This window comes from Limanda limanda, chromosome 7, assembly GCF_963576545.1.
Source record: "Limanda limanda chromosome 7, fLimLim1.1, whole genome shotgun sequence".
NCBI lineage: Eukaryota > Metazoa > Chordata > Actinopteri > Pleuronectiformes > Pleuronectidae > Limanda > Limanda limanda.
Genome location: NC_083642.1, coordinates 15,372,907 through 15,385,273, shown reverse-complemented (window position 1 = coordinate 15,385,273; position 12,367 = coordinate 15,372,907). Strand labels below are relative to the sequence as shown.

Here is a 12,367-nt window from a genome sequence, read left to right as displayed (position 1 = left end):
TACCACTAGACAAATGTCGTACTTTTGACACATCATGGGTGTCCTTACTGCAAGCACTGTAGCACCTTGTTAATTTTGGAAATTAGACTATTTATATAAAATAAGACATATAATGTATTTTTTACATTACTTTTAAGTTTTTTTTTTAATATTCTATATTCTATTTGGGATTTTTTTGGTTATATAATATGCTGTATTCGATCTTAAATGATAGTTTTATTTTGCTTCTTGTCTTTAAAGTTGTGTATTCTTGTTTTATTGGTCCTCTTTGTGAAGCACTTTATAACAGCTGAATGCTACTATTTAAATACAAATATTATAATTGTATTATTACTGTTGTTGTTGTTGTTGTTGTTGTTGTTGTTGTTGTTGTAGGTAAGGACAAGATGATACTTTCTTGATGAGTAAGTAATCTGCATTTACTGCGGCAACTTAAGTGATGTACACATAAATGGATCAATATTTATCATCGAGTATCGATCATGTAATAAATTCGGAAACATTACATTCTGTAGGCTGATAACTTACCTTTGGTACTTGAAGGATATTTGATGCTAAAACCTTAGAATTTTTACTAGAGCAAAATCTTGAATGCATGACTTTCAAGTCATTTGTAACAGTATTTCAACACAGTGGTACGTCTTCCAAATAAAAAGTGTAAAGTAGCAGAAAACGGAAGTATCCTACTCAAGCACAATTCTTTTCTTTACCACTAATCAATGTTTACCATACTTGATTAAGCAACATTTACAATGTGTGTGTGTGTTCGATTGTGTGTTTGTGCGTGTGTGCGTGCATGCGTGTATGAAGTGATGAAATGTTTCGTGCTCTGCGATGTGATATTACAAGAAGAACCTGAAGGCAGCACTTGAGTTCATTCATTTTGAGAGATGCACATTTGTAGTTTTTCAGTGTAGAAAATGTCTTTACGTCACAGTAAAACAAAATAATGTCCTAAACTTAAATGCAGCAGACAAGGGTTTCAAAAGCCACAGCAAATAAAAATAATATATTACCAAATAACAATATCTGACTGAACTAGATCTGTGGTCTAATAAAAAGAGAAAAATGAAATACATAGTAACATTTATGTAAAATGTACACAAACAATCACATCTATAAAAAGTGTAGCTTCATCCACAGTCTCAGATAATCTTTGAAACACAGTTTTGAAGTATTTAAAATACAGAATATCCCCAATGTGGAGACTTTGTATTTAACTATTAGATTTGGAACATGAAAAATAACACTAATCACTACTCGTAACAATATTTGAATCTCCCTCAGTAAGCCTAGATCCTTTGTAACAAATGAAAACCGTTCACAGCCCATCTCTGTTCTCTAGAACAACACAGAAACATCTGCTGGAGGCGTGTTGATGTCAAACTATCGAAGATCTGATCATCGTCTGATTCAAGCTTCGTCCGAGTCCTCGTCGTCCTGTTGGAGGCGAGAAGATGACGACTTCAGTGGAACAGAGTCAAATCCGTCTGACGACCTCTGAAACACGCAGAGAGAATAACAAGAAGCATGAAAAGCAGCCCCATACTGTATGTGTGTGTGTACTGTATCTTTACTTATATCTTTGTGAGGACCATATTGAGAATACCCCTCATGGAGTGTTAGGTCGGTCCTCACTTTTTCAAAGAGCTGTTTGTAGCCTCAGACTTGCTTTTAGGGTCAGGATAGAGAACTTTAAGATAACACAATTAAATAGTAGGGAGCGAGCCCTGGCCACTGGTTTTTGAATGTCATATTGATTCTTATTCTTTCTGATTAAGGCATATATTAATATATATATAAAACGCATAGTTAGCCGTAGAAACTAGTTTTAGCTTCATATAAGAAAAGACAATGGGAGGAGGAGGTCAGGGTTGAGCAAAAATAAAATCTGTTAGGTTAAATATTGAAATAGAAAATAATGGAAAAAACTAAATGTCAGGGATATGTTGGATATTGAGATACTCATAAAATGTTAGGGTTAGGAAAAGAATAGCAGGGCTGGATTAAATATAAAGAATCTAAATGGTTAAGGTGAGAAAATAATTGTTTTATTTAAGTTTTAAAATAAAAAATTAACCTTCTATGATTTTAAAGGGGGAGAAAAACAAAAATGAAAAAGCATTGAGCTGTGATTATTAAAGGTTACGCACCGAGGTTTGGTTGAAAGGCAGCCATTCCAATAATTGCGGGGTGGGAAGGATTTTTATCAAATAATTATAAATCAGGTTTAGGCTTGGTGTTTAGTCATGATGGCTAATGTTAGGGCGAGGAGTGAGGGAATGCATCATGCCAATGTGTGTCCTCACTAAGATAAAGTACAACAATGTTTGTGTGTATGTGTGAGTGGAGCTGTTTACAAACCTCTCGTGAGAAGGACTTAATCTTGGTGAAAAAAGATTTCTTGGTGAGGTCCATGAGGTCGTCCTCTGCGTCCTCTCCCTCCATTATAGCACAGCTGTCTGCGGTGGGCAGCTCACACTCTTGACCGCCGGAGCTCATCATCAGCTTGGAGTATTTATACTGCAGTCTGCAGGTGGAGGACGACAGGGATACAGAAATCTGAATGGAAAAGCGTTCATGCTTTTACTTTAACAAACAACCAAAAGAGAATGTGGAGCTCAATGGTCTCACTTGCGCGTCTTCTTCCAGAAATAGCAGCTGACACTGATGAGCAGCACAGCAGCAATTATTCCAGTGGTCACACCAAACTTGAGCCAGAAATCCAGACTCACACAGGCGCTGACTTTTTGTGCTGGTAGAGACACTCCTCCATAACACTGCAACGGCTGCTGCCACACGTAGGTGGTTTTCTGTGGGGGAAATAATCCTCAAATTGTTTTTAAGGGATAAATAACATTGATTGACTGATTGATTGATTGATTGATTGATTGATTGATTGATTGATTGATTGATTGATTGATTGATTGATTGATTGCTTGATTGATTGATTGAATGATTGATCTATTCCTTTAAATGAAGATGAAGATCATCATTTCTGTGTCACACATACACACACAGCACAGTAAGTAAAATACAAGATGCTGCTCTTTGTGGTTAAATGATCACATGAACTGGAAAACAATCTTCTTTCCTGTAATCTATTCTTACATATTCTGTATATTTACAATCTATTAAGTATTTATTGTCACACAGGATGAGTTTCGTGTTGATCTGTGATGGATTTGTGGGGTTGAGGAGGTAAAGTGTTTTTTGTCTCTATACCTGTATTCCCTGGATACAAGCGCTGACGATTTCTCTGTAGTGGCTTTTGGTGCAGAGTGGACATGCATGCTGGCTCTGCCACAGGAGGTGGAACACACAGCCATCACACGTCCCTTCTGAACAGTTTCTGTGGAGGAAAACAAAGTAAAAGAGATGTTTGGAAGCTTCGCGTGGAAAAAATGTTTCTCCAGGGAGCCACTTTGTTCAAAGAGCTGAGTCAGAAAAACCGAGCTGGGTTGTGGTGTGAGATACCTCGGCAGTGTGATGTGGTCTTTAGCGGTCAGTGCTGGATCACATCTCAGTCTGATGGCAGCCGACCTGCCTTGTTTACAAGTCTGAGTCGTCTCACTGGACCTGGACATGTCACAAACAGGACAAACGTAAAGGTCTAAACTTATCTATTCATCACAGTGGATTGAACAAAACTGGATAAATCTTGATCGTATTTACTTGTAATAGAAGATGACGTCTGGCAGCATGGACGTAGAGGGGAACAGCCAATCAGGAGAGGAGATGCTGCTCAGCGTCGTGTCAGTGGTCACACCTTCACAATGACAACATGTAACATACGCTTGTTATCTGATAAATTATATTAACACAGTTCATACCAATGGCTCTACCATCTTTTTCTTGCAACACCCCACATAACAAAGCCTGTTTTGATGTAATGATGGACGACATGACAGGTCCCTTAAAGTGAAGCCTTTATCGCCCCCTCGCTGCAGTATAGGTTATAAACCCTGCCTTGTGTCAATGGATGGGACATGGTCCAAACTAAAAAGTCAAAGTACACAATAAATACATTATTCTCAAAGATAGTTTCTGTTATTTAAGGTAGTCAATATCACACTGTTTTTGGTGTGTTTGGTTATTTGTTGCTATAAAAACGAGGTGAAACCTTATGATAAACAACTGAGACTGACTCATGATTGGAAGAGCCTCATAGATATCAGTGCCATAATCATGGTTTTAAATCAAACCGATGAATTATTCCTTGCGAAATGAAAAAACATCCTATTTCGCAATGTTAAAGAAAGTTCCTGGTTCTGGCCCTTTGTCCAGATCAGCAGCTAAATTCAAAGGGTTCTTTGTTGGCCAATTCCCCATCTTTCCACCAAGTTTATTGGAAATCCACGCAGTCGTTTCTGCGTAATTCTAGTGACAATCTGACAGCCCAACAAACAACGAGGCAGGGGCAATAACACAACCTCCTTGACGACGGTAATATTATATAATCTAGGCGCAATTAGATGTAGTTCTATACGACAGCAGAGTAAATAATCGATGGGAAAAACACGAGTAGCTGAAGCACCATTAGCGTCAATAAAACCAACAGAGGAGTTACATGAGAGTGCTCTCTATTTATCTATGAAACACTCATGACCAAATAAGGCACAGTCAGAGAGAGAAGTTATGGAAAGAACATCCTTAGGTGATATTTACCAAGGGTTTCACATTAGTGTGAGAATGAAAGGTTTTTCCAAGCACTGAGACATTATGATGCTGAGTGAAAAAATCCTGATGCGACACATCACCCGCGCGTGTGTGAGAGAACAGACTGTGCTACCACAGTTTACTGCCCTTCAGTAATGTTTGGACATTTTCATCACACCTTTCAGCAGACGACTGAATATCTGATCGTACAAATATATCATGGCATTGCACAGGTGGGTCATTCAGTCCGTACCGACAAGTGAGTCCCCGATGAGGAACGGCTGTGAGGACACCACACTCTGACTCCTGATTTCAGACGGAACCACAGTGGACTGGCAGACGTAACCTTTGACTTCCTTCCCACTCCCCGTTGCATTGTCCACACAGGTAGCTGGCATACGACCCTGTGAGAGATGTAACAGGTGAAAGTCCGGGTGAAAATGTAATTTACACAAAGACATAAATATGGATTCTGACTTTCTGACCTCTTTCCCACACAGAGCCACATTAAAGCTCTGGAGATATTTCAGGCCTTTGTTGGTGAAGCGGGGGCTGCTGTGGAAGCCGGTGACGTTGGCCAGAGCAGAGAAGTCATAGTGCAGATGTTCTCCTCCTCTCGACTGCACATCCAGCGTACAGTCACTGAGACACGCTGAGTAGGCCTGGAGGGGGAGGTCAGGAGGTCAACACATGCATTTACATGCAAAAAGATATACGATTTGGAACAAGATATACAGTATATTATAATTTTTAAAAGCACAAATGAGGTAGAAAGCACTTAAGTCAAGTCAAAATTAATTAGGTTAATAAGCTGTAAACAATTAAATCTAAAAATGACTCCTTTTTTTCATCCTTTCTTTTTCATAAGGGAGAAAAGGTACACAAGAACAAGCATTATCATGTATAGATATAGATACAGATATAGATACAGATATAGTTGAATTCAATTCAGTCTCTAGGATTTTAGATATGCTGAGGGTTCAACCCGTCAAATGACAATTTGCTAAATTGTCTGATTTGATTGTTTCACCTTTTTTCATCCATTAATCCCCAAATTATATTTTGAAGCCTTATGCAAATTGCCAGGGAAGCAAATATTAAATCATAATCAACATAACTTAATTTGATCATTTCATTATTGTTAATACTGTAATTTGTTCTACAACAGAGTCATGTTCATGTGTTGAAAGAAAACATTGAAATCCTCAATCTTCCAGAAACAAGCCAGAGGACATGAAGTCACCTCACAACTGATGGATTCCGTCATGGCTTTGTCTTTGGAGTTTCTCAGTCACCAGCATTTTGTTCATCTCACCTTGTTTCTCCTCGTGCTTGGACCACAGCGGATACAAGCGTCCTCTCCGAACGGCTGCTCAGCCCTGATGATATTGTTTTCCGAGCATTTCTTGCAGAACCCGGTCCTGTTGACCATGTAGTGTCCCGGTGGGCAGGGAACACAGGCCTCGTCCGAGCTCATGGCGCAGCGGCGACACTGTGAGGCTACACCTCCGACCACGTTGGTGATGTGGATGGAGTAGATCTTTGCAATGTCACCACTGTACTTCCTCTCCTGAGGGAAGAGAAGCATTAGGTCTCAGTAACCAGTTGAGTCCTTTAAAAGCGAGTCCTTCTACACACAGTGAGATGTTTTATAAATATAAATTTAAGTACTGTAACTATTCACAAATTGAAGGGGCTGGATTTGAGTATTTACATTTTGTGCTACTTTATTTATCCCATTACTTTGTAGATTCCGATTAGAGATATAAAAATAGAAGCAACAAATAAATATGATGTATTATTTTAGATAAAGATAAGACCTGGTTGATCCTGGGGGGAAATAATATATATAATTTGCATATTCTAAAATTTGATTTTTGGGGTTAACTAATGCTTTTACTTTTGATTCTTTAAATACAATTTGTAAGGTAATACTTACTTAAGTAAAAGTGAAAATGCATGAATGTATATCCACGGTATATCTTATCCTCAGTGCACTTGCATTCCAAAGGTCATGTTGTCTTTTCCGAAGCAGACACACAGCTCCACAGTGCCCTCTAGTGTTAAGAGCAATGTTTGGAGGTAAAACCTTCTCTCTGTGCTTTATCTTATTCACCTCTTGCTGCTTCCCTCACGCAGTGTTTAAATTAGTTTATTATTTTATGCTTATCCTGGTAATGATAATTATTTATATGGTTTTCTCTCTGATTAGGCAACACAAATAAAACACTATCACAGGGAGAATAGAATTAACAAGGTAAACTTTAAAACTAAAAATGTCTTTAACCGTCCTTCTTAAGATGATGCTGACATTTTGATTAGTCAGTAATGTAAAGTTTTTGATTCTTGCATTTATGTTCATATCTGCCCGAGGGACTGAGACAGATCATCTCATTGTGTTTTGGGTTGTGTTGCTGTGTTCGTGTCTCACAATGTTCAACTCCTCTGTGCGTTGAAACGTCCACGTGAAGCCGACGGTGCTGTTGCTCTGGATGAGGTAGGAGTACGACTGTTTGCTGCTGCTGCCTTTCCACTGCTCCACCACAACGTTATTCCACTGATTATAACCCTGCAGAGAAATGCATTTTATTCACACTCTGGTTCATGTGATGCTCGATGTCTTTATCGTCACCTGACCCAGAGAGTTTAACTCACAGCGAGGAAGAAGAGTTTGCATTCGGCTGTACACATGGTCTCGAAGACAAAGGTGATGCGAGACAGTTCAGTCCTTTCACCTTCTTTGGCCAGAGACTGAGGCAGCCTGCGGAGACACGCGACAATTCAATCAACTTTTCTTACACACACACACTGTACAGAAAGTTGGTTGAATAATTTCCTCAAGAGAAATGTTTGGCTTCACCTGTATCCAAGGACGTTGAGCATCAGCATCAGATAATCTGTGTCCTGATCCCCAGGGGTTGTGTAAACGTATTCTCCAGCCACCTCCCATGCTGTGAATACAGATTAAAAAACACAGTGATACATAAGCTGTTAAACCCTACTCTGTTTATAAAGATGGACGACCTGACAGCTCCCCCAAAGCCTCGTCCATGTGGATAGGACACAGGAAGTCAGGTCAGGAAGTCAACACATGCATTTACATGGACATCATAGTCAGTTTGTAGTGGGTGGATTCATGTGGGAGAACCATCAAGACACATAATATATGTGAGAAACCTTTTTATAGCTTGTTCTAAAAAAAGATATACGATGTGGAACAAGACTAAATTTTAAAAAGCACAAATGAGGTAGAAAGCACTCACTAGTCAAGTCAAAATTAATTTAGGTTAATGAATTAACAGCTCCCCCAATGCCTCGTCCATGTGGATAGGACGGAGCCCAAACTAAAAACTCACGAGTACAGGACAAATCATTGAAAACATGGACAAACATGATTCTTATCAAACCGATGTCCAAGCGGTTATAATTGCTAATTCGTATTTCTTTAAATACCGTCTGTGTCCGACCAACAACACACACACACACACACACACACACACACACACACACACACACACACACACACACACACACACACACACACACACACACACACACACACACACACACACACACAAAACAGGGTTAGGTTTAGACATTTACATTTATCTCTGACCACAGGCAAAATAATTGACTTAATGATCTTAAGGTCTGTTTACAAACCTCTGCACCATTAGAATCAGAATCAGAATCAGAATTCTTTTAATTGCCAAGTATATTTGCACATCCAGGAAATTGCCTTGGTGAAATATTTAGTTAAGGTTATTCTGTCAAACCGGATTGTTTTATACAGGACATTTATTCCATGATGCTCTGAGGTCATTATCAGATCAGCTGTTATGACGTCTACCCTCCTGGACGCTGTGCGGCCTGATATTTTCTTACCCGTTCTGTGGTCGGAGCCCCTCAACTCTCTGCTGAAGATGGAGCTCTTCATGTTGCTCGGCATCGTGTTCCACCATTTGTACTCGAACCCCACCACTGGCTCCGTGCCGACATCACACTGAGAACAGGCTGCGGGTAGATAATGTGTTTTCACGTTAACATACAGGTTTCAGTGTGTAACTCAAAACTGGATGAAAAAGGGGTTAAGTAGTACCACTAACAAGTGCTGTATAATCAGTGTTTAAAGCTTTTATAAACAAAAAAGACTCTTAGTTAGATAGTGGCTCTGTACCTGTTCCATTTGAGTAGAGGCCGTTGGTGCAGGGTTGGCAGGTGGAGGAGTTGGTGACAAAGAAGCCAGGGTTACATGGTGGACAGGTGTGTTTCTCCCCTGATGCAGGAAGCGTCACCGCTCCTTCGATGGTCTCGTTACAGATCTTCGGTTCAATCCACTTGTACATGAGTTGCGTCTGAGACACACAACAAGCCAGATATAAACACATGGAAGAGGTGACCAGTGGCTCTGTGACACAATCAGCTACGACAATGTACATCTAAGGAAACACAACAGCTACAACAGATGATTGTGACCAGTAGGATTCTGAAAGATCTCCCAGTTGTTGTGTGTTTCCATCAACCAGTGCAGTGTCAGCCATCATATGTTTTTTTCCAGAGTCATATGAGGTCACAATGACCATCAACCAGTAAAGTTTGATTAATTTTGAGTCCAAGTGACAAAGGGTCACAATTTGAAGACATTCTCAAAATTCAGATTTGATATATAGTGTTCAAGAGGCCAAAAATATGTTTTGTGAGGCCGCAGCGACCTTGAACTTTGACCTTTGACCACTACAATCGAATCAATTAATCTGTGAAGGCAATTCAATGTTTTTGCATTTTTTGAAGACATTCCCTCCAGGTTTTCTTGAGATATCAAATTTAAAACGCCCAAAAATTTTGACCTTGAACTTCTAACTTCTAATAAGTTCATCCACGAGTCCAGGTGGTAATTCATACCAAACTGAAACAGCTCCAGCATTCAACAGAATGAGACAGACACACTAACAGAATAATATTGACTCTGGCCGGTAGCTGTTGGCAGCGCTGAGGCATAAATATGAGGCAGGTTCAGCAGAGGTGAGGCTGCATGACAGCTGCCTCCACGTATCAAGGCTTTGTGTCCACATTACCTTTCCCTCAGAGTCACAAGGTGTGTGAGTGTAGAAGTAGTCACTGTTTGTGCATGCTGGTCTCGGTATGCAGCTCCCTGAACCAGCCTCTGGAAAAACAGAAAACCAAGCCGGATACAAGAAGGGAAAAGAACAGCTTACATTAAGATCCAGTGATAAGAAACTGCACATTCTGTGTGGCCTCTAGAGCTGTAAATGCTGTATTTGCATGCAGATATTACTATATTATACTGTGCTATACGTGCAGGAATATGCAAATACAAAGTGGTTCATCTACAAACGCGATGCCGAGTTAAAGAACGAGGCAGTGAGTGATATGATACTCTTTGTGGACAGAGCGTTATTATAATACCTGCATATTTGTCTGGTTCACACTGATGGCAAACAGTGGCGCCCTTAGTGGAGTAGGTACTCGCGGGACAGGGGGCACAGCGGGCAGATCCTGCTTTAGCACTGTGGGTGCCAGGTTTACAGCGGAAACACTCAGATGTGTAGGCCACTCCTGGAGGGAAAAAAATCATTAACAGAGGACAAAAGAAGAGGAGGAGGGAAGAAGGGTTTTTAGCCGGGTTGCTCACAACACTCAGGGGTAAGTCTACCTGAGATGGCGATGTTTCTCAAAAGCACAGGTTTGACAGTGTCGGCCGGCAGAGTGTATGCTGTGGTTCTCCAATACAGCACATTGTTGCCCTTGTTCAGCTCAACCTGCACAGAGTCAGTGTGAAAAGTGAAAGATGAACAGAAGAGAAATAGAGGAGCACAGATAAATCTCTATAAACGGATTCTGTATGTGAATATACAGAATCTGTAAGCAGGGGACAAGACTTTGGAGGAAAAAGCTGCAGATCCCATTAACGGAAATGCTTTTGGGCAGCATCTGGACCTAAAACACCTACAAAATCTATCGCTGTTTGTGTTTTGTTTGGAGAAACCTTCAATTTAACTTATAAGCGAAACTGCACTGTAAACAGTGTACAGGGGACAGAAGAGTCTTGGCCCAGATGTCCACTGTCTACATCGGAACCCCAAAATATTCTCCGTTGCCCCCAGAGGCTAGAGATTGCCCTCGGACTAACCTTGTATTTACCCCAGTTTTTCTCTGAAGTCTTCATCCAGCGGTTGTCAGAGTCTGTGGACTGACACTGGTCATTCTGAATCTGCAGGAGAGGAGGGAAAATAACTCGAGGTCAGCAGGTATTTCCCCCTGAAAACAGCTTCATCACAACCCACAGTCACTTTAAATCACTTACAAAGAACTCAAAGTAGATGCTGCTCTCCTCGTAGAAATACTCGAAGGACACAGTCCCAGGCTCCTTCAGACTCACAGCGTAGGACAACAAGGCTGTGCACTCATCTGTGTTTGAGGCGATGTAATCACCCTTTGGAGTCCAGGTTGAGCTGTAACAACATCAGCAGCAGAGACTGTTAAATGTTTCTTAAAACCAACTAAACACTGAGAATTATCGATCGAGACAAAAGAGATAAAATAAAGACTTTGTGAGGAACAGTATATATTTACTTGGAGCAGTCTGTCTGGCTTTCCCCTCCATTTGTTACCTCCCCATGGGTGACAAAACCTGTGGGCAGGCTGTCCCACTCATCAAACGCCACCCCGGTGCCCAGAGAGTAGGTGCCTGCAGCGCACTTCTGACACTTCTGTGACTGCATGTCCAGGAACTCCCCCTCACTACAGGAGAAGGCTGGAGGAGGAAACAAACAAGGGGCAAAAACAGAAAAGAGAGGATTCATGGAGACGTGACCATGGCAATGAATAAATACAGTTTTATATTTACACCTGAAAGCCGGAACATAGGGTGAAGGTTTTCAGAAGGTTTACAAATACAACATGTAAAAATAAGAAACTCACTGCACTGTGTGCCTTTGACTGGATCTGGTAGACCTGTGCACGTGTTGGCTTTGTTGGGAACCGCCACTCGCCATCGAGAGCTCAGTACGTCACACTCGGTGTACTCAAAGTGATAATCCGACTGCAAGGACATAACACAGGTGTGAGGTTCACACAGCAAGTTGAAAAACACCACAGTAGAATTAAAAGAGCTACGATCTGCCAATTCATTGAATTATAGAAAATAGGTGGACCAGAGAAAAAACTTTCCAAGTTGACATCTTCAAATATTGTGGTTCATCGAACCAAATGTTACAAAACAGAAAATATTTGGTTTACTTTCATGTATCACAAAGAAAGGCATCAAATCCTCACATTTTGGAAACTAAAACTAGAAAATCTTAAAACAGAATCAAACAATCCATTAATCTATGTATTCATTTTTTTATCCATTTATTTATTTGTATAGCATTTTTAAAAACCACACAAGAACAAATATATTAAAATAAATAACATACAAAAAATAGAAGTCATGTCCCAAAAACAATAATAAAAACTAGAATTAGGTCAGATCACAGAACGCTGCACAAAAAAAAGTAAGTTTTAAGTTTTGGTTGAAGGAAGCTACTGACTCTCAGTCTGACTAATGGAATCATTGACTGTTGCAGCTCTGCAGGAGATGCACGTGAAATAGAGTTTTACGATGGTCATAAAAAATGCACGATCGGATTGTTTTATACCTCTGGATTTTTTTTTTCTCAAACCAGGCCAGCCTCTTTTACAAATA

The 12,367-nt window shown here is 40.3% G+C and overlaps 1 protein-coding gene across 1 annotated transcript; it reads right to left on the bottom strand.

Annotated features, from left to right (window-relative positions):
• Positions 1-1,265: 1,265 nt before the first annotated feature.
• elapor1 (endosome-lysosome associated apoptosis and autophagy regulator 1) lies at positions 1,266-11,417 on the bottom strand. The gene is made up of 20 exons (XM_061075123.1): positions 11,254-11,417; positions 10,985-11,132; positions 10,811-10,891; positions 10,334-10,439; positions 10,087-10,236; positions 9,735-9,823; positions 8,837-9,014; positions 8,545-8,673; positions 7,520-7,610; positions 7,315-7,420; positions 7,091-7,228; positions 5,975-6,229; positions 5,145-5,321; positions 4,913-5,063; positions 3,676-3,769; positions 3,478-3,579; positions 3,226-3,352; positions 2,635-2,813; positions 2,365-2,530; positions 1,266-1,500 (listed from the first exon to the last, which is right to left on the bottom strand). Exons 1-20 carry the CDS (start codon positions 11,400-11,402, stop codon positions 1,414-1,416), a joined length of 2,703 nt encoding a protein of 900 aa, XP_060931106.1. The 5' UTR covers positions 11,403-11,417; the 3' UTR covers positions 1,266-1,413.
• Positions 11,418-12,367: the final 950 nt, after the last annotated feature.